Consider the following 22,284-nt stretch of genomic DNA (forward strand, 5'->3'; position numbering starts at 1 on the left):
TAGTTGTTTCGATACACAGGAAGCAAATGACACCACTATTCAAATTTGTGGTAACCAACACATTCCTTTAAATAAGAAAAAAACCAACAACTTTTGTACAAGAGCAACATTACTCTTAGGACCTTTACACACCTCCGTCTCTCCCTGACCTCTGATGTTGAGGACACAGTGCCAGAAGTAGCTGTAGTCATGGCTGTGGTAGTGGCTGTAGCATTTACAACAGATGGTGCAACAGGAACGGTCACTGCCGTAGGAACACTGTCCTTGTCTTTCTCAGTACTATCCTCAGCCCACAAACGATTTGAGGTACTACAGCGTAACAAGCAGCAACACAAAAAAAGAGAAAAGGAAACAGCTAAACAATGAAAGCACTTTACTAAACAACTAAAAACATGTAAGTTGAGGGATGGATTTTTTTTTAAAAGCAAACAGAGAAATGTCTCTACTATGAAAGCTCAACTTGAGCTATTAAATTGATAAAATTAAGAATTGAATGGTTCAAAATAATTGAACTCTTCACCCTTCTATATTATTTTATACCAACATGGCTGTCACTTTATAGTAGAAAGCCATTCATAATTTTCAAGCCAAATTGTATAAAATAAAAACAAATTTAATAAGGAGGTGAAAAAATCCAGAGCCCCAGGATCTACTAAACAAGAACGCATGCACATACATAAGCACATAGTAGACCTGACAAAAAAAAAAAAAAGAATTAAAGAAGTGTGGTGGTGCTATTACCTGCTTTGTACACCTGCTGAAGTGGAACCCGTTGTACTCTTTGTAGTAGTGTTTGTGCTGGTAGGCAGTGTTTTCTGAAGACCAGCAGAAGAGGTAACTGTTGATGCAGTACTTGGAACGTTAGAACTAATCACATCATCTTGTCTTCTACCAAAGGAGCCACTGAAGAAGAGACACGTACAATTAATGCATTAAATTACTTATATTTGCTCATTAATGTATCACAAAGCCATGTATGATCCATTAAATTCCTGCCCATGTATTCTGTGTCTCAGACGAGTCTCAGAAACTTCCAGGGAAAAAGATGCATTGATGCGTTTTCAAAAGCCATTTTCTTCACTATTTCCTTGACTAGAACTTTCAAAATTCTGACTTCAGAAGGCAGCAGAAATGTCCCTTATTCCTGACCATTTCTCCACAAGATGAGGAGATAAGTAATGGACTCTCACTGCTTTATGTATGACTGTCATGATCGCATCTAGTGAAGCATTCATACAGGGCTCCTAATGTCCTGTTTTTAATCTGCTGTTTCACCCACACTGAATACCTCAGAAAATGCAGAATTTTACTTCACAGCTTGTCAGGAAAGAAAATGCCATCAATAGCACTCCTCTTACAATTTTCAACCAATTAAATGTATTGCTGACTTTTTTTAAAAAATGCTTTAATTATTCCCAGAAACATTAACCTCCCACTCGTGCTTTTCCCTTGTTCTTCAAGTTGTAAAGAAAATTCAGTGGTTTCTCATTTTTATTCATTGGTTCTGGCTGAACAGATGTCACATTACCAAGTCAGTATGATTGCCCATGACTAAATCTCAGAATCCACAGTTAGGACAGACAGAGCATCAGATTACTAACTGCAAAAGATTTAAGGAAAGATGCTTCTCTGCATTTCTGCAATTGATCATTTTGTCTATTACTATGAATTCTAAATGAGAAAGAAAAATAATTGTATGAGAACAGCTAAAGAAATACACCACTAAAGCACCACATGCAATTTAAAAGTGATGCATATATTTTGTTTCAAGACTGGAGCCTGAATACTGATAAAAACTAATGTGCAAAGATTGCTCTCACATATGAACTACTGATAATTTCCATCCAGAATGGGAAATCAGTACATCTTTCCTAAACCTAAATTTAGGAAAACTTAAGTTTTCTTTTTAAGGCAGGAGGTTAACAAAGACATAAGAGGTAGTACGTTGTATGAAACAGGCTGACTATGTGCTGCCGACAACACCAGTCAAGAGTCAAAAAAAGTTAAGTATCCATCACCACATACATCATCGTGACATAACCAATATGCAGCTTAGCTACCTGAATGACAATCTTTCCTTTTGGTCTATTAGATATTTTCTATAGATGTTTCTACTAGATCATTGTAGATATTTATTGCTACACTAATTACAATCAAGAACTTACTCAAATAGCTATGCTGAAACTACACAGTGGAGTAAAGTTACACAATGTACGTGTGCAGCCTATGATTCCTTTTGAGAAAATTCTGCAGTTTAGGTACCACGTGCATCTGAAAATTATTTTCATATTAATCATCATTCACTTTGCATTCAAGTCAGTCGTGCAAAACCAAAATACAACAGAGACAATATTTTTCCCCTTTTCAGGTATCAAGCAGAACTCCAATATTTAGAATAGTTATCTCTGGCCACTGAACTAATCTGGAAAGGGTCAAACACATCCTCAAACTCATATAAACAACAGGAAAAAGGAAGCATATAATTTTAATTATATAGCAGTTGTTGCAACACTCCAAGCTAGTAAAAATGGTGTTGCTTTAAAATGACTGCAACCATTGCATCAGTGTACTTCACATTTATTCTGAACATTTTAACATGTCACCATTTACTTTTAAACTGTCCTTACAAAGTGTTTTAATACTTATTTCTTTTAATTTGTAAGCTTATTTTCATTAAAAAAAGACAAGATATAATCCCACACCTTCTTTGATAACTTGTGTTTAATGATGTAGGACCTTCATTCAAACTGTTTTTCTTGACATCTTCCTCCCATTTTCTCCTGGTGTAGGAACTACCACCACGTATTGAGCTAGCAGAGGAGTCTCTGTAAAAAAGATTTCATTTTATCAAACTCATAATAAAGAAGGTTGCTCTTGATGCAAGCTAAAAAGGAATTTCAAATTAAAGATCAAAATCCTGGATAATACACTTAAAATAAATGTAACCATGCAGAACAGGAATAAAATTACCTTTATGGACAATCATATCCAAGTTCCTGTGGAAAAACACATTCATGCTAACACTGTTAGAGATGTAATAGAAAAGTAGTGTCAAAAGAAAAAACTGTTAAAGAGGGTTTAATCAACATGAAATCAACCATCAGTTTTTATCTGATGGTGGCCATCACTGGCTTTGTTTTTCTCAAAAAATAAAACCAATGGACTTTTCTCTTTGCCCCTAAAATTAGCTGGTGCAGTAACGGGAAAAGTACTAGGGCTTTTTAGAAATTGCTTTCATGAGTGTTTTCATTCTTGGATGCTATAAGAAGTAGTTAGGAAGCTGACTAGCCTGTAGAACTCATGATACTGTAGGCTAGTGTAAACAGGTCTGCAGTAGCCATTCCTGAGTGGCCTGCCATGTATCACTAGGTGACATTACTTTAGTCATAAGGAATTTCCAGCCTGGTGTTGGCAGTTTATAGCAGCAAGAAATAACCTTGCAAAAATCTACTTAGAAAAAATACCTTGAAAACTGATACCAAGATGCAAACCCCTGAATTTCTAATAAAAATGTCAGCTCATGATTTGAAGCTCAGCAGAATGAAGAATATCTTTCACAAAATCATACATAAAAAGCAACCTGATGTGAGACGGAAAATAATATTTTGTAAAGATGTATTTTATGTTTAGTTACATTTGGTCTTCAGAAAGTATGTCTTCTTGCACAAAAATGCATGCTAACACTACTGTGGCTGGAAACAACTTTACAAAAAGATTAAAAAGAAGACAATGCAGTGTTATCTTTTACCACCAAAGAGAAACACAAATTATTAGACATCACCTACCACAGAAAGATCCTGCTGCATGACCAATTTTTTATAATTACTGAAGGTTTCACTTTGCCAGCACTCTTTGCTGTAGCATGGGCATTTGATTGAGGCTGGATGACTGAGGTTGGTTATTGTGTTGAAAAAAGCCCAGCCGGCATTCACCTTGAAGTCCCTTCCAAGCTGCTAGCTGGATTACACTACATCATTGATAAGCTAGACAAGCAGCTGTTCAGATACGCAGAACAAAAACCCAGCACTAAGGTAAGCAACAAGGACAGAGATCTGGGACAACGGCATAAGCTTAATAGTTCATAATGGTACCTGTAGGGCAGATGGTTGAATTCTATATGTAGAGAAGGTAAGACTAAACATCAAAAATCTCTTAGGTCTTTAAGTAAGTAAGCCAGGTTGTCTGCCACACCATACACTAGGCAAAGTATTTGTACCTAAATAGGCAGGCCTAAAAGCAGGCTTCATCTCTGGTACATCAAGAAATACTGAAAGATCTTAAGGAATCACCTAATTAAGACACTTTTGGAAAAGAAGAGCTTTTGGGAAGATCTCAAAAGAGTAAAAATTGAAATAATAATCATCATCATCATTTCTCTCAGAAACAAACCAAAACTGACAAACTCAGCGTCGAAGAATATAGTACTCCAGAGAATGATACGCACAAACAAAAACTCTTGAACTGCCCTGAAAAAGTAATACAGATTACAAAGACCGGGCCAAGAAACGTTAAGAGATGCTAACGGACTAAGCTGAACTTTAGGGGAGTTTGAGAGGTGGAATATCCCTGTTTCAAAACAGAATTTGTCACCCAGAAACTAAACTTATGCAACAGTATTCTGCAAATGTAAGAAAAGCCAGTGTTTATCTTGTGTTTGCACTGTAATGAACCATTCTATGAAGCAGCAACAAAGCACCTCCTCTTCAGACATAAGAGGACAGTCTTATAGTCAATTATTATAAGAGCACATTTTGAGCAAAGAGAGGATTTTTATTTCAGGTCATCCAACATTCAGCTATCTGGATATGATCCACTCTAAAATCAGGTAATTTTATATTTAACAAATTATAACTTCAGTCACCTGTTTTCTTTTTCATCAATATCAGAGGTACTGGCCAGTCGTCTTGGTATTGTAGGTGCAACATATGCAAGTCGAGTTCCTTTTCCATCTTTCTCCTGAAAGACACATATTTTTTATTAAGTGTTACTACTACTGATTATACTGCTCTTGGCTGGAAAATCATCATTATGAGAACTTCAGCTGTTATTTATTGTGACCCGATCATACATGGAGTTTTAAGCTATACTTAAATATCATAAGGACTACAGTAGGAAAAGGAAATTGTTTATGTTTTCATTCTAGTGATGCAAACAACTCCTCTTTTTCCTGCTTTGCTACAGTACAATCCCAACACTGATTATCAAAAGCAACTGTTTCAGTATTTCTATATGGTATGATACTATTCTTAATCCTGAAAACATTTAAACATCTGTACTTGAAACAGAACCACAAGTTCTGTGCTGTTCAATTACCTGTTCCAAATTAGTCCTTCACTTGGCTCAGTTTTTTGACAATAAAAAATCACTACGGAGTACAAAAAGATACTCTTTTTTGCTAGGATTCTTTCAACATCACTCTCCAAGTGATGCTGATACTATCCAACATCTAATCTCCTCTAACTGTAAAAACTACTACCAGCACTGCAAGTCCCAGAAAGGGAAAAGCCCCAGACCTAAGTACTAGGTCACCAGACAATGAAGGTGCACACTGCACTTTTAAAAAGACTATACAGAAGCTGCATAATTTAACTTTTCCAAATTTTGGTAAAGAATAGATGTATAGTACAGTCTACAGAGAATGTCTTACTTCTACCATACATCATAGAATCACAGAATGGTTTGGGTTGGAAGCGACCTTAAAGATCATCCACTTCCAACCCCCCTGCCATGGGCAGGGACACATCAGGCTGCCCAAGGCCCCATCAAACCTGGCCTTGAACATTTCCAGGGATGGGGCAGCCACAGCCTCCCTGGGCAACCTGTGCCAGTGCCTCACCACACGCATGATGAAATTCTTCCTTATGTCTGGAATTCTTCCTTATGTCATAAACATAAGTTCCTCAAAATATTGTTTTACACTGAAAATAATGACCTTTTCTTTGTTGTCCAATGAAGAGGAAAGTCTAGGACTTGAAGCAGAACGCATAACACCTGCAGAGTCCTTTTCTTTCTGAGCTTCTTTGGAAGCGGTAATCTCTGCAAGTGCACCATAACTACCAGTTTTTCTAAGACATAACCTCCACGAAGCAGGAGATTCATCTTTCCTCTCTTCTTCTTTGGGAGAAACCTTGGTTGTAGATGTTGGAAACTATAAAACACACGTAAATGAATTTACGTTATTGATTTACATTACCTGTGGTAATCCATGCTCCTTGCGGAGATTTGAGAACACAACTGTTTTTAATAACCATAGAAATGTTGAATTTGTAGGGGAGTTGCAGTGATAGACAACCTACACACTCTTCTCTTAAATTAGTTAATGAGACAAGAAATGTAAGACTCATAAAGGTATTCTACTCCTCTAAAAGTTAGCTTAGAAAACCCCACACTTGGTAATACACACTGTGATCATGAGATGCAAATTTAGAAACATGCAAATCCAGTATCAATGTTTTGATTAAATATGTTATTCAGCACCCTGTACACAAACCTGTGCACACCAGAGCCTCACCATAGATTTTTCACCCTTATCGGGCACAAGAACAATGCCAGTTTTGCGCAAGCCCTGCCTCCATGATGCAGGATCTACTGACTCCACGACAGGCATGATAGGAGGAATGCTATCATACTAAAGCCAATTAAGACAGACAGAGATGAAGATTGAAAGAATGGAAAATAGAAACAAAAGGTTGTTTTAAAAGCACAGTCTGTTCCTACATTTACGCTATGTAGCTCTTAATTACAGCACAAAAGACGGAAAAGCAGTAAGAGACTTAAAACCTTAGTAACAGATTCTTATTAAACACAACGCAGCCTGATTAGCTAATTCAGAGACAGAATACAGTCTGCACAGGAGAGGACAGCAAAGCCTGTTGACCTAAAAAAGGCCCATGGCTTAAATCCTTATATGGCCAAGAATACTGGTAGATTCACACTAATGTACTTCTTATCTTCTTATCATATTTCATGTGTATCCCTTAATCACATTCACTGCTGGCTTAGCTATCAAACCTGTACCTTCACTCCCAAACTCGCCTTACTTCAGTACCCTCAGACAGAAAGCAGCATTACTGAATGCTACACAGACTGAAGAAGACCCAGATTCAAGCTCACTGCATCTGCGCCACCTGTGAGCAGCGTACAGTCTGGCCATCTATGGTGTAAATGCAGAAAAGTAGCTGCAGTAGCAGAGACAGTGCAAAATCTGAAAAGGCAGGTGCAAGATCACATATAATCTGCTGTTTCACCTTCATTAGTGAAAACAGTTTAAAGCCTTTTTGTTCAGTGATATGAGCTGCAACTGCTTCCCTCAATCACATGTACATCCTATGTTCCAAGATGATCAGTCATGATATAAATGTGCATTTATTTTGTAGTTAAAGACCTGAATTTTTCACACGTATTAGAAAGATAACTACAGTTTACTTTTAACCTTCACCTTTTACCTTTAAGACCAGAAGATAAGCCATCAATTAGTGTACAATAAATACATTGCATTGATGATTTACAAAAGTTTATCATTCAGCTTAAAATCATACTTATTTCTTCATCTTATAAAAAAAGTTGTGTTCCCCCGCCCCCATACATCATCATTTAATCCTGTACCAAAAGATTCAGTCTATTTCATCATTAAACTCTGGAATACCAACCCACATCTCAGCTAGTAATAGCGTGGTAATGTACTGCTGCTGAAGGTCATACCACTTAGAAGGCTTTTGCAGAATATAAATAAACTGACTGGAAGGGACAACTAGGAAACTTTCGACTTCAAGATGACGTTCAGACCATTACAAGAAAAATGAATCTCCAGCATGCAAAGATAATTAAGTGAAGTAAAATAACTGGGTGGAGAGCTCATCAGTTAAACAGCCCAATTGTCAGAAATTCTTGCATTACTGAAGTGATTTTAAAAACTAAACTATATAAAGTAGGCCTATTTCCATGCAGTAAAATTCACACTATATTTGAATTCATTCTAGTAAGGCACAGTCAGCAAACAAGAAATTACTCACAATGCCTTCCCTACCTCACGCATTGGCTATGGTTTGTGGGGTGAACTTGTGGCTCTTGAGTTCTGCGGAGCTCCAGAGCAATGCAAATGCAGCTCCCATGACAGAGAACCATAATTCCTTGCTAAGCCAGCAGGAACTGTTTAGATTAATGTCACAAGATCACCCTGGAATCTAGCAGACAGCTTGAAGCCCAGCCACAAACCTCAGTAAGGGGAAACAGCAGTCATTCCTGCTGGTCCGCCAGGCTCACAATTCCACTTGTGCTCTCACAATTATTTTTTGACATAAATCTTGTGGGCATCAGTCACAATGATTTTTGGAAAGCAACTCCTGGGATCCAGAAGGCTGGCCCAACGCAGTAAGATGCAGCTGAGCAACACAATCTCTGCATCTGTTACATTAAAGTATACTTTGCAAGATGAATTATCATAAGGACCTATTGTAAATATGAGAGCATAACTGCAATAAGCTCCCGTAAGCTGAATACAAGACATGCTATTTGCCCAGTAGTAGGTCTTCTTTCTCTGCCATAACTTCATGTCATGACTACTGTTTCTTCTGAACACACTTTTCTGAAGCATCAGTAGAGGGTTATGCTTTGATTGTGATGTTTATGGAAAAGTTGAATGATCAACAAAGGAAGCCTTACTGGCTTACAATCCAGTTTGCTTAGATATTCTACAACTTTGACTTGCATACCACCTTCTGACTACGCATGATTACCTGCTTGAAGTTTTTGCCCCAGGCGTACATATCTTCCTTTTGACAAGCAAAACTAAAATTAATTAAAACTAAAATTAAGTCCATGTCAAGCTGTAAAAAGCTTTCAGCACACACTAAGGCTTTGCTAGGTGTGTTTTTCAGCTGTGAGCTGAATAAATCATGTGTCCCAATTCTCTAGCTCTTCCATGATGTCTTAACTATATTGAAATCAGGGATGGGACCTACAGCACTTCCTACTTCTTATTTTAGGTATCATTTTCAACTTCTGAACCTAAGCACTAGATGAATGCTTCTAAGGACTCCTGAAATTACTTTAGTCACACCTGCCTCCCTTGCCTTAAGTGCATGACAAATACAGGCACAGAGAGAAACTATAGTTTCTAAAAATTTTGGAGAAGTCTGGCATACAAAAGACTTTCAAAAAATGAAGTTTAGTTTCAGAGAAACAGGAACTCCAGTCATCATGCAACACATTTTTGCTTTTATAACAGGATCTTACATTCAGCTGTTCTGTATTTTAGATTCCTCTTTAGAATCGAAAACATTCAAAATTTAAAAAATTCAAAACAGTTTCTATAGAAAATCACAAAATATTTTAGGAATCTCTGCATATTTTCATCAATTCACTGGATAACTTAGTCCACTTTTACATAAGAATCAAAAAACATACGCTCACATACAGGAACAGAAATCTAAAATCATGACAAAGGTATTTTATTTTACCTTCTTAACAGGTGATGTAGGCGCCCCTTGGCCACCGGCTACTGAAGGTGCTGTGACAGCTACTGATGCTGATTGTGTACTTGTGGTATTTGCATTATTAGTTACAGCTGCCAAGGTTTTGGTTTTATCTGCAAAATATTCACAAGATTTTAATTTTCATTTTTCATTCACCATTTTTTTCAGTTCCACAACACAGAATTGAATTTCTTTTGAACAGATTTAACAGTAAGCTTTTCCAATAGCATTTTATTATTTATTCCTCCCTGTTTCCCCTTCACTCCCAATGTGTATCTTAGGACCATATTTTTTCAGTAACATTCATGTATTTAACATTTTGTTACTCAGCAACTGTTAAACACTCAGGAGATGCAGAGACAGAACCACACAATCACTCAGGTTGGAAGTTACCTTGAGAGGTTGGTCACCTAATTCAACCTCTTGCTCAAAGCAGGGTCAATATTGACTACAGACCAGTTTGCTCGGGGCTTTGATGAATCAGATCTTGAAAACCTCTAGAGAGAGAGATTCCACAGTGTCCCCAGACACTCTATATATTAGTAGATGGCTAATAACTGTAAAAATTAACACAGTAGGAACTATGTTGGCATGTAATTGCTGATCTACAGATGCCTAATCAAAGTAAAAACACAGTTACCCAAGAACGAGTGAAGTTGAGTGTAAAGAAATAATTATTCCAGCCAGGGATTCTGGTCAGTTGAATGAGCTGAGGCAGGGACTTGCCTTCCAGAGCTCTGCCTTTTCTTTGGCTTCACTGCTTTTTCTGTCCCTTGTTTTTTCTACCTGAGTTTCACTGTCCATCTACTCAACCCTCTTCTGCTTTCGCCTTCCTGCCCACGTTTCTTTCTCTGCCCTTTGTATGGGTACCTTAACTCCTCTTCCACAAACATACAGAAAATGTCATGGTGGTGACACAACCATGCCACTGAACGTGGTTAACCTTCATAATCTTACACCTCACTTCTGTTTTGCTTATTCAAACTGCATGTTCTTTAGAGAAGGATGCTACATCCTATCTGTGCAGCATAGAACAGGGGGTTCAATCCCCATTGGTTTTGGCCCTACTATAAACATACCTTTATGTCTACGCTACCTATAGAGCATAGGAACAGTTAATTGAGGAAGTATGCCATGTTTTCATAGAGCGTTCTCATATCTAGCATTCAAATTCAACAAAGTACCAATCTATGATTGGAAATCGTATAATTAATGGTATTGCTGTCACACACTTGTTTTACTTACAGACAGAGCTGAACATATGTTTTGAATAATTAATTATGTAGTAAACAAAACAAATATTAAAAAAATAACCTTACATGGCTAACTGTGCACTTAATGGAATGTTCATTTTAAACACAAGTGAAAATAAATGGTGGTAAACTTCCTAAGTAGTGGTGGCAAAAAGTTCAACAGGGAAATGTGGACTGAGTATGATTTGAGATGATGCACAGGCAGATCTGCTGGAAATCTGAAAACAAGTAGTTCAGCTTTAAAATATACAGAAAAAGTTATCAAGAGTCAAAATGTGGCAGGAGAAAAATGCATTTTTCACAATTGTATTCTGAAATTATTTCAAGGACAGCAAGGACATAGTTGTATGCATGACTGAACTCATGTTAAACGACTTTCAAAAAACATTAGGCTACCTCAAATGAAGTAAGTTAAAAAAATTGAACCACTGAAAATTTTACTTTTCCGCTTGTTTCCCTGCCCTTTAGGAGACGGTATCTTCATATTTGTATTTCCCTTCTCAGTCTTGCAGACAGAAATGTATCTATTTTGAACTGTATTCTCATATAATCAATGGTAGAGAATCTAAGTTTTGGTAAAACATTTCCAATATCACAATAGATTAGAAATCACAATTTCCAGTACTTCAGAATATTGAAAACTGTTAAAATATTTTACAACCAGAATGCGTCTTACCATCTTAAGTGTTTGCATTAGAAAACCACCTTAAGTTGAATAATGTGAAAAAAGGGAAAGTACAAGCTTGGAATTCAGAGATGCAGCTCTACAGGGAAAAGCTTAAAGTCTAGCTTGCCAAATAAAGTATGATAAAGCCTTGTTGATATTAAAAACCCCAAAGTTTACATAAATTAATTCTTGTGTCACAGTCAAATTTTCCTGGCACAAACTATCTACTGGTAACAAAGAGAACACAGTTACCAGAATCATAAAGTTCAGGAGACCTTACAGTTATTGCAGTGACTAAGAAATTACTACGTGTTATATATTACAAGTGTTTCGAGCTCATCAAAGCTCAGTCTCTGTAAATAAGGGATTTAAGTATACTAAGTTGAAAGACTAACTACAAAGCTTGGTAGATGGTGCTTCCAGCTTAATACTGAAATGCCAGTTTATTTCAAAATACAGAAATCATTAAAACATAAAAGATAGTTAGGTTTCACAACTTGTTTTTATTTCTGCCTATGTTAAATATTTATTATGTATTGGTTAACTCTAAAATCCCTTCTTAGTCTTCCCTTTTCAGGTGAAGAAACTGCAAATAATGTGTTAAAATAAGAACTGAGAGCTCACCAAAAAGGGTTACTAATTTTAAAAAGTCTAAGTATAACATCTTAACAAGATATTTTTAATGACATCTAGATCTGCATGCTGTACTGCTGCACCGCAATTCTAAAATTCTTTAATAGGATTGAACACACATCTTTAAACACTGACTGACTGACATTTCTTTTCTCCTTTGAAAGAGAAAGATGCCTTCCTGTTATTACATTACTGCTTGCTTCAAGGAAAAAAAAGCTAAATTCCACTGAAGAGAGAAGCACAGTTGTGTGTTTCTTTGCATACAATTCCAGACTTTCCAAAGAACATTCCTCTTGAAATGAAGTTGTATATGAATTAACTGTTGATATTACAATAGCACCTTTAGAAGTCTATTCCAGGACACGCTGAACAGTAAATAAATACACTAGTATTTTATGAATACCTGAGCTAAGATTGCCAGATTAATTGGTATGTACTTTAGGATGGCAAGGACAAATGAGAATGTTTGCAGTTCTGCTGTTCCAATCTCTGTATGAGTTTCACAAGTCAGCACAGCCGTAGAAACTTCTTATCTGACTTGATCGTCTAACTTAATGTTTTCGGATATGCTACTTAAGGCTTATATTATTCCAATCATTTGATTAAAAGTATTGATTGTTAAAAATCAAATCAGACAAGTAGGTTAATAGCTTTAAACTAAACAGTCAGTAATAAAGACTTTTTTTGATATGTCTATTATGTCTTGACTTTAGACATATATAAACTTGCTTTAAAATGACTGGAAGCTTAGTGAAATTCAGAAGAATAATTGAAATTTAAGATACTTAACTCTGTACATTAAATAAGGATACTAAGTAAATTTATAAAGCAAAAACTTGAAGAGAATACTCCAAATAACATACCTGTCTCTGCTTCAGATTCTGAGTCATCATCCTCTTCCTCTTCACTAGAACAACTGGATTCATCCTTCTTTCCCTCTTCTTCCTCGTCTGCTTTTTCATGCTCCAGAGATTCTATACTAGATGCATTCTTTTCTTGCTCCATAATCAATGTCTCTTTACTGAGTTGGAAAAGAAAAATCCTTACTAAATCCTGGAAAATCTACTAAAGTCTGTCAAGAAAGACTTTACAACAGCATGTAAAGTTATCTTTTTTATTAAGAACTTATTATTTTTCCTAGCTTACTTACTTTTTGAATGTCTTCTGTGTCTGATTATTTTCCATGTTGGCTGTGGATTCAATTAGGGGAGATTTCTTTTCCCGTTTTTCACTATGAAGCTTCAAGATACATAGAATGATACAATTAAATTAACGGAATGGTTATCGGTGTGACAAAATCACAAATGGAGGGAAATCTTTAACTACTACAAACACTAGAATGTGCACAAGCTTCCAAGCTATTGAAATTCAAAATCCTAAAATCTCAGAAACAGCTACTCCGAGTAAAGTTCTTCATTGTTAATGCTGCAAATCACAAAATGACTGCTGGAGAAGGCAAGTAGAAGAGCACCTTCTTTCTTCCAAGGCTTTTTGGTCACCATAATTAAGCAAATAATGGTATAAAGTAACTTTTGAGATGACTGTGGTGCTACCTGAATGGAAGACCCAAATCAAACCTTTGTTTTTAGTTTATATACTACTCTGAGCTGTGTATCATAATTATATGTCTAATAAAGTATAACATATACATATATCTATCTATATTTCTATCTTTAAATGCAAAAGGCCTACCAGATTCTGCTTCTTTTGTAATTCTTCTAAATATCCTAGAATATCTTCATCTGCCACATCAAACGCTGTCTGCCCCTGGAGAAGAGGAAGAAATAAAATACCATAATTGTAAATCAGAATTAAAATATAACAAATTACGATGCCTTATCACATGATGATGCAGGTAAGGAGCACATTCAGAGAGAAAAATTAGAAAGTATAAGCCAAGCTCTATCACAAACTGTTAGTCTGTCAGTAGTTGAAAACAATTTGGCAGTATTATATTTCTTGGGTAACTGAAACAAACATCTATACCTGATGAATAAACATTTTTTTAAGAGATAAAAACATGACTTCAATAAAATTTTGCTGTCCTTTGAAGGAAAAAGAAAACTAACAAGGAAAAGAAAATAATTTGAAAGAATATGATTTTCACAATAATAGCTCCACACACCTATTCCAATGGCAGTCATACTCACGGATACTGAATGGTTCAGTATGCTGTCTTAGACTACCACAAGCAAGCTTGAATTTTTAAAGTGTAAATTATTTAACCAAGCTATACTAAACTTAAATAGTCATACTTTCACATTTTGACAGTAAGACTGTATTTTACATTCCATTTCAGAAGAGATCTGCTACAATCATTTGTTCTTATCCTCTCTTAGTGCACAATTTCCACAGGACGCTTACTTGAATAAAAAGATCAGTGTGCTTCATTAACACAGAGTAATTCCCTCAGCTGGAATTTCTTCAGCTTGCTGTATCTTACATCTACGTAGTCATTGCAATTCTTGACTAGAATAGATGCCCATGGGACGTGAGATTATATCTTTAAGGTCTGAATTGTTAAAGATTTCAGAAATTCCCTTTTTTCATCTCCATTTGAAGATGAGGAGAGCTCACACAGTTTCACAAAGAAAGCCTAGCTTACTTTGACACCACTATACAATGTTTTGTATTTGGAACTTTGTATTCAAATAAAAGGAGGCTGGAATCTAGGCAGTCCTAGATCCACTGGTATAAATGCAGCTGCATCAACACACTGTGTGGACTTAAGAAATCCTGGGAGGATCACGACAAGGTCTGTCAAGTACTTGATTCAAGAACCAGCAATAAAGACAGAGCTGTCATTTAACACCAGTCAAAGCAGCTTTCAAAGATAATTAAAGGTGTTGATATTTGCCTCTGCTTATTCCAGTTTTTCAAATGTTAATGAAAGGCAAACATATTCCTAATTACATGGGGAAGGCTATCTTGGCTTGTTAGAAAGGATGGACCTTCAAAACACTAATTTTCACATCCATAAAACTTCTGATCATACAGCAGAAGCACGTGCTCCTTTCAAGAAACATTACCCAAAACAGCTTGAGGTCCTCTGACACGTGAACTATTCCATTTAGTATAACACAGCACTAACCTGGAAACTAAACAACAAAATTATCTCAAGTTTACGAATACAGTTTTTAATCTGGTCTTCTATTTTCAAGTCTTCTAGTTTCAAGTTTTCTAGTTATCAAGTGGGTCTATTTCCAAAAGATGAGTTAGACCTACCTTGAACATAACCAGTTTGCAAAAAACCTGTTATAGCTGAAAGGCTATATCTACACCCCATCTATAAAAGTTAATACCAATGTATGCAATCCATCATGTCAATAATTTTGTACCTTTGAAATGTCAATAAACCCATTCTATTTCCAATATCCCTGTCAAAGACGACCTGCATCACTTAATATAACACTAAGCATGAACTGGGCCAAGGAAGTAATTTTGACAGAGAATTTAGTCTGGAACACAAACATGCTGTTCTGACAAAACATGCATTATACAAAGCTCCACGTACAGTAAACAGCAGTTTATCATCACATTTCTTACCCTGGCTTCTAAAGTCACTTTAGAGACCAGAACTTTGTATCTTGACAAGGATTACATAAAAATCCTACCACTTTGTTGACAGCCTCCATATCACAAAGGTTTTCCACTAAAATGCGACATGCTTCTTCTTTACCCCAGTGAGCAGCAGCATGAAGTGGTGTCCAGCCATCATAATCTTTAATATTTACATCATAGCGAGCCTGTATTAAAAGCCTAAAGAAATTGAAAGAATTAGATCTAAGCACTGCTGGCAGGGATAAATAAACTGTCATAAAATCACAGAATTATTCTATAATAACAGCCTATTCCTTTTTTATCAGATCTATTTTTGTTGGGCTATTGATGATTGATTATATTTCCTCAGAGAAACATTTGCCTTTTCATTGTTCAGTAGATATATAGACTTTTAAGGCAAATTAAAGAAAAATAGTCTTTTCCATTTTCTTTATTCAATTCCTCTTCACTGAAGTCCGTTGTTTCTATTCAGCTAGATATTTTTCTCTACATGTGCAGTAACAGAGAAAAGCCCTTTTAAGGAAGGGAAAGCTGTAAATATCAAAAATTCTTAGATACAGTGTTCTTCCCTAGTAAATTTTTAAAACCTCCTCCTACTGTACTATTAGTCACTTCAAGCTGTTAAGCCTAATTAATACCAGTTGCTCGATACTTGCATCTCCTCCTGTTATTGACAATTGATGTTGTAACAATCTAGTGCTTACATGCTTTAAGTGCTAGAAATCCCTCAAACAGAGGACCTGCTTCTCAGCCTGCATTCAACACTCATTTGGTAAGGTTCTAATGTGAGTGTTGAAGTGACAATGGACACTTAGCAGTTTTATTTAAAGGGCTATCAGCTCCCTGAAACACTGCCTATAATTATTACAAATCACATAACTGCAGAATATTCCTCTCACAAAATTCTGTTTCTTAAGATTGAAAATACGCTTAGTAGTATTGTCCAATGAGTCAATTTTCTCACATACTGAGCTGCAAAGTCTTGCATCCTACACAGAGCAGACATTTTTGATGATTTGAAGCTATCATGAGAATTGCCTGTGCATATATTTTTCCCCTTCTAGGAAAAGTACATGAACTGGACTACAAAGGTGACGGTAACCAAAAGAGCTAAAAATACCCAAACAGTTATAGACGTAATTTCCTTACAGGCATTATTCTAAAACAAAAATTATTCTTCTCCAACACAGTAATTTCTCTTCATCGTGTTGAAGCACTAGTGTTTTCTGAAGTAGAACTCCCACTCAGTAAATTGTGCGTATAGCTATAATGATGAAAAAAGCTCTGACATTCAGCTTCTGTGCTGACAGAGCCTTACAAGGCTCTGCACACCTTAAAGGTAGCAATACTTACACAGGCAGGGTGTGTGTCTATTTCATATTACAATACGTAACTGTTCCCAGCACTGCCAGAGCAGGTAAACACATTTACAATCACAATAAAGCAATGTATTATTACATATGCTTAATTTCGACAAAGACAGAGCTTTGATGAAAAACAAATTAAACCTGTGTTACAGTATATATTTGTATTGTATTTTACTATTGAAAAGCTACCTGTGAATCAGGAGACACCAAAAACCTGAAGCTTCCCAGGAGAGATTTAAAGAGCCATGATTTTCAATAAAAATACCAAAAAAGAAAAATTTATTTCTACGTTCTATAGATCAGAAAACCTTTTGTCCAGATTACAAACTTTCCTATCAATTCCAAGGAGTATTACATAAACAAGACAATCAAAATTTTCCATTTAAACCACACTTACTTTAAGACTTCTGTATAGCCCTTAGCAGCAGCTACATGAAGTGCTGTACCACCAGATTTTGCATGCCTGACATCATTTATATGGCCACTGTTGAGCCACTGTCTTGCATCTCTTAGCATTATTCGTTCTTCTTCTTTGCGAGCTGCCTCTATATCAACCCCTATTCAGAAGGGGAGAGAAGGGAAGAGAGGACACAAAGTATTTCAGGTCAAATAATTCAATTCAATTATGTAATATAACTCGTACTCTGTTTATGTACAAAAATATCAGATAGGCAATACAAATTATGTTCACCATTAGATATTACTATCTTTTTGAAGACGAACCCCAAGAGGCTATGGAAACATCCATTCATTATTGCATGATACTTTGCATGCATAATTCAATTTTCTTCCCAGAAGAAGGAAAAGGGAAAAAAAAAAAAGAAGAAAGCTACTAGAACTGGCTCTTCAAATTTAAAAATGTCTACCATCACACCAATAATCACTAAAGTGACCTGTTACAAAAAGAGAAAAATTATATTTTAACTTTCGAAGCACCAAAATTTAAGTCTGGTTTGATGTTGTGTGTAGAAAGTAGAAAACAGCTACAATTTTTCTACAAGGAGATTGGAAGAAGAACAGCCTAGCTTCTCAACATTAATAAAAACTTACGACAAAGATAAGAGCTATAGTTTTTATATGTTCTGAAGAATTTCTGGTCAAAACCAGTTTGTCTTCTATCACTGTGAAACTGAAACTTGATTGTCAAATAGCCAAGCATCTGGAAATCTCCCTTCATATCTCAGGTAATAAAACCCCACAACACTGAAAATATTTATAGTACGTCTCACAAAAAATTATCATGCACTGATAAAAAGGGAGGAACATATAATATTTACCAGTATAAATATGAGGTAAGAGAGACTGAAAAAATACCCAGATTCTGAATGGGCAAAGCCACACATGTATTTGAAAGCATTTTTTAATTACTACCACATGGACCTAAAGAACATAAGCAAAAAGGGGGTCTTGAGCATTGCTCTACCTATTGCTGTTTGAACAGCAACAACTTTGTGAGGGAAAGGAACTTAGAATTTTCTTCACCACGAGCACAAATTGTATCTGGGTTGACCTCTAACAGAAAATCAGTGGGACAACCTTCATATTTATTTCATGTGTATGATTTGTGTAATCTTAGACACTAGTATGCAAAAACTTGGGAAATAAATACTGTTTTCTGTCATATGAATTTTTAATTTCTCATGGAGCAAGGCATTAACTTGGGCATAATGAAAGAAACAGGTACTGATTTACTAGATAAAATCACAAGCCTCATCAGTAGTCCTTACAGCCTATAAAACAGAAGATGAGACACTTGAGAGATAAAACACTTCAGAGATGCTCCTTGACTTTGATCTAATTCTGCCTTCTTTCAGTATTTCCTGCTGATGCTTCATCTGTTTCCAAACCATTTTTCTCTATAAAACTTATTTCTATCACATAGTTCTCCTAACTGTCCAACTAATCAAAGCACAACAATATGAAGCAGATCACAAACAAGATTATGCAAAGCTAGAGCACCTCTTTCCAAAACTATTCTACGTAATTAATTAATTCTAATTAATTCAATTAATTTTCAAAGTCTTTAGAATGAACAGCAATTTCAGGCTCTAACGTCTTCAAAGAAACTGTGAGCCATTAATCCTTTACAGGGTAAATAATTCCCAAGAATACAGAAACCAAATTAAATCCAACTCGACTGTTGTCCATTTAGACATGCAGCAGAAACTGAGCTAAGAAATCATTAATGTAATGCAATGAAAAGTCATAGATAATACAGAGATACGTAGTGCAAAGCATCATTCTACTGTGTAAAATATGATAAAAAGAGATTATAATAAAGCAGATTCATCAAGCTGTTATGAATCCACTGACAACTAGAAAGCCAGAGCAACAAACTGGCAAATTAGAAGAAATTGCATAGGCATTGCTGAAATACCCTTAAAGCAGTGGCTGGCAGACAGAGACATCTATGGTGTTACAAATGAATTACTATTTTGCAGATGCAGCTAGAAAACCCTTGAAAATGAAACACCCAAATTAAAATTTCCTGAAATGCAGAATGAATGTAATTATTATATGCTGTTGGAAACATAACATGTAATTTGTTTGCTTTGTTGTAGTGCATAACAGCACCAGAACTCCTTTTTCACCAATGGAAAGTGCTTGTGCTATAAGGACTTTGTAATGCCAGTTTCTTACTTTTTGCTATATACAGACAAATAATGCTAAGATCTAAACAGTCATTTCAAAGAAAACAAACAAGACATCACCACATCCTGAAAGTTTTTTTTTCTTTAAACAACTCATATTTTTTTGGTATTTTTAAGCAATGTTAAACACTTAATACATTCATCTTCATTCATCTTATTACTCATCAATCAATCAATTCTCACCTCAACAGGTATTCCACGTCTACAACTACATTAAAAAAAAGAACTGAATTTAAAAAAAAGAACATTAAGAAAGATCACTTGGAGAAAAGATTCTGTTCACTAAGTAAATCTGGTAAAACTATGCTAAGGAGAGCTGAAAAGATTAAACTTCAATAAGTATCATAAAATAACTGAGGGAGGTCATACATTAAGTGTTTTAAGGAGTTGACTGAATTCCTAGGCTCATCCACCTAATACATTAAAAGAATAATTTCAGTCTTGGCAATCTAATAAAATAGAATTAAGTTTGATCAGAAACTGACGAAAACTTGTTAGGCTGGAGACTAATCTGCAAGATGCAGGAAAATGCAAAATTGTTGAAGCACTAAGCAAAGGAAAAAGCTAAAATGTACTTGCTTGAAAGAAGCTTGGTAAAAATCAAATATGTGGGGGTCTCTAAGACTGCCTCTCTGAAGACAACCCATGACTAAATAAATCTCAACAGTAATTAAATTTTATATATCTAACAATGTTCATAATTCTGACAGCTATGAAGAATGCAAACCAGGAAATCTGAATCAATAATGTATTGAAAAATCATGTTTTCTCATTCCACCAGAAGGCTGCTATGTATTGATGTGTGAACTACTGCAAACTGTAACTTCCTTGGGCCTCCGCATCTGCTTGCCTTTCAGAATGACACAGCAGTGCAGATCAGCAGATCCTGGGAAAATAATTCTCTAGAGTACAGCCATTTACATGTCAGTGTTGCCTGCAAAACACTACTACACATATAAATAGTTTACGTATAATCTGTTAGTCACATTTATGTCCATCCCCTTTTTGTGTGCCAGAAGTCTAACTGCGAATACTTATCAGCATGAGTAACCTTATCCACCTGAAGAATCTGATGTAAATTCCTATCAGTGTAGAACTGTTTGTATGTGTGGCTGGTCGGTTGTTTTGAAGCACTTCTGTATAGAGGAAGAACAGAGAAGAAATTCCTCCCAAACACTGATCTTGAACTTCAAACAGTTAATGTTTAAGCATACTTTCCAGCTATGTCTAAAACCCCAAAGAATTATGTCAAAATAGCAATGTTTCTGCAGAAAAAGTAACTAATACTGAATATAGACTTCCATCAATATTAAAACCAATTGCATTTCTGAGGCCCAACCAAGATATAACGGCTACATAAATACATTATTTTATGAGAAAGTAAACTTCTGATCATATTTCAACAAAAAAAAGTACGAGTACTTTGCCAATTTAAATAAAACATTCCATATTAATAGCTGGCATGAAAACGGGAATTAAACTTTGTGTCATATTAAAAAAGTTGCTCTCTGAGATAAGTTAAGTAGAATTCCCATTATTAACTACAGAAAATGGAATGCAAACAGCCCTCATTATACCTTGTATGGACCTTTCTCCTTGCTTTTGTTTACCAGACTCTCTTAAGATAGCAGGGAAAAAGACAATGCTGGCCAGACGTTTCCAACCCTTTCCTCACTCGGCCCGTAGATGGCAATGCGCTGCCTCTAGCTCAGCTCCAGCCGAGCACTCCATCACACCACCACTGCGCTTAACCACTCTGGCAGCCTAACAGCTTCTTAAATCATTAATAATTTATGGCTAAATGCTTTCATTTTTTTCCCGATCAACAAGTGTTCTTCAACAGCTCCAAACAGGTTTGAAAACAGTGTGCCTTTCAGTGAGCATTTAATGAAATTCAGCGTAAATTTAAGTGCTGAATCATTCTTTCAGGACTCCTCAGCCATATAAAGGCATGTTTTATAGGCACTGCATGGAAGATCAGCCCACCTTTTACTTCATGTAGGGAATGTTTATATACAAATGTAATAGTTTGCATTTTATCCATATAAACAAAGCTGAGTTAAGCAACACATCTGAGAGAGTCTCGTTACATTTACCTATAATTAAGAATGAGGAACATGTGCTTCTCCTCAGAAAAGGAGACATGATCTCTCTGATAGTTACTGAACAGCTACCATGCTTTATAATGAACTCCTGACTCACTTCACATCACCTCTCCCCACCAACTCACCTCCTGAGAATGTTTCCTACTATTCAAAATAACTGCTTGAGCAGTTAAAAATAATTTTAAGAGGACATCTGATGATAAACAGCTAAAAATCCTGCTTCAAACCATTACACTTAACCCTGCTCGAGACCTTAGGAGGGATAATATTTAAAACTGGCCAGGGCTAGCCAGGACTAAAGCCACATCTCTCTCAAGTCTCCTAGTTTTTCAGCAGTGCAAATGAAAACTTGACACTACCAGTAAAAGACAACTTCCACAACTATGGTATGCTTGGGTAAATTTGGTTAATTTAATTGGGTAAATACTTGTGTACCTGCATTATCAAAACTGCAGCATTGCTCTGTTTTATACGAGGAGCAATGCTAAAGCTGGGGGGATAATTGCATTCAACCAGATGTATAATCAAAGATGAAACTGACACAACACATCAGTGTTAATGCCACATTAAGATA

The 22,284-nt window shown here is 35.8% G+C and overlaps 2 protein-coding genes across 13 annotated transcripts in view; one reads left to right on the plus strand and one right to left on the minus strand.

Annotated features, from left to right (window-relative positions):
* RPS16 (ribosomal protein S16) overlaps positions 1–22,284 on the plus strand; it is a 383,184-nt gene that overhangs the window by 216,305 nt on the left and 144,595 nt on the right. The window lies entirely within an intron of this gene.
* The window catches only part of PPP1R12A (protein phosphatase 1 regulatory subunit 12A), a 118,698-nt gene that overhangs the window by 29,128 nt on the left and 67,286 nt on the right, over positions 1–22,284 (minus strand). For 7 of the 12 annotated variants that reach the window (XM_069857868.1, XM_069857858.1, XM_069857908.1 and 4 more), the window contains exons 4-15: positions 17,352–17,511; positions 15,641–15,785; positions 13,719–13,793; positions 13,177–13,265; positions 12,890–13,047; positions 9,459–9,586; positions 6,512–6,628; positions 5,933–6,148; positions 4,862–4,956; positions 2,703–2,825; positions 742–903; positions 133–309 (exon numbers count right to left, since the gene is read on the minus strand). In XM_069857868.1, coding sequence (XP_069713969.1) covers positions 133–309; positions 742–903; positions 2,703–2,825; positions 4,862–4,956; positions 5,933–6,148; positions 6,512–6,628; positions 9,459–9,586; positions 12,890–13,047; positions 13,177–13,265; positions 13,719–13,793; positions 15,641–15,785; positions 17,352–17,511 — 1,645 coding nt within the window. The remainder of the gene's footprint in view (positions 1–132; positions 310–741; positions 904–2,702; positions 2,826–4,861; positions 4,957–5,932; positions 6,149–6,511; positions 6,629–9,458; positions 9,587–12,889; positions 13,048–13,176; positions 13,266–13,718; positions 13,794–15,640; positions 15,786–17,351; positions 17,512–22,284) is intronic. The other 5 variants (XM_069857885.1, XM_069857926.1, XM_069857945.1 and 2 more) reach the window with 3 other exon arrangements.

The sequence above is a fragment of the Phaenicophaeus curvirostris genome, chromosome 1, assembly GCF_032191515.1.
Source record: "Phaenicophaeus curvirostris isolate KB17595 chromosome 1, BPBGC_Pcur_1.0, whole genome shotgun sequence".
Taxonomy (NCBI): Eukaryota; Metazoa; Chordata; class Aves; order Cuculiformes; family Cuculidae; genus Phaenicophaeus; species Phaenicophaeus curvirostris.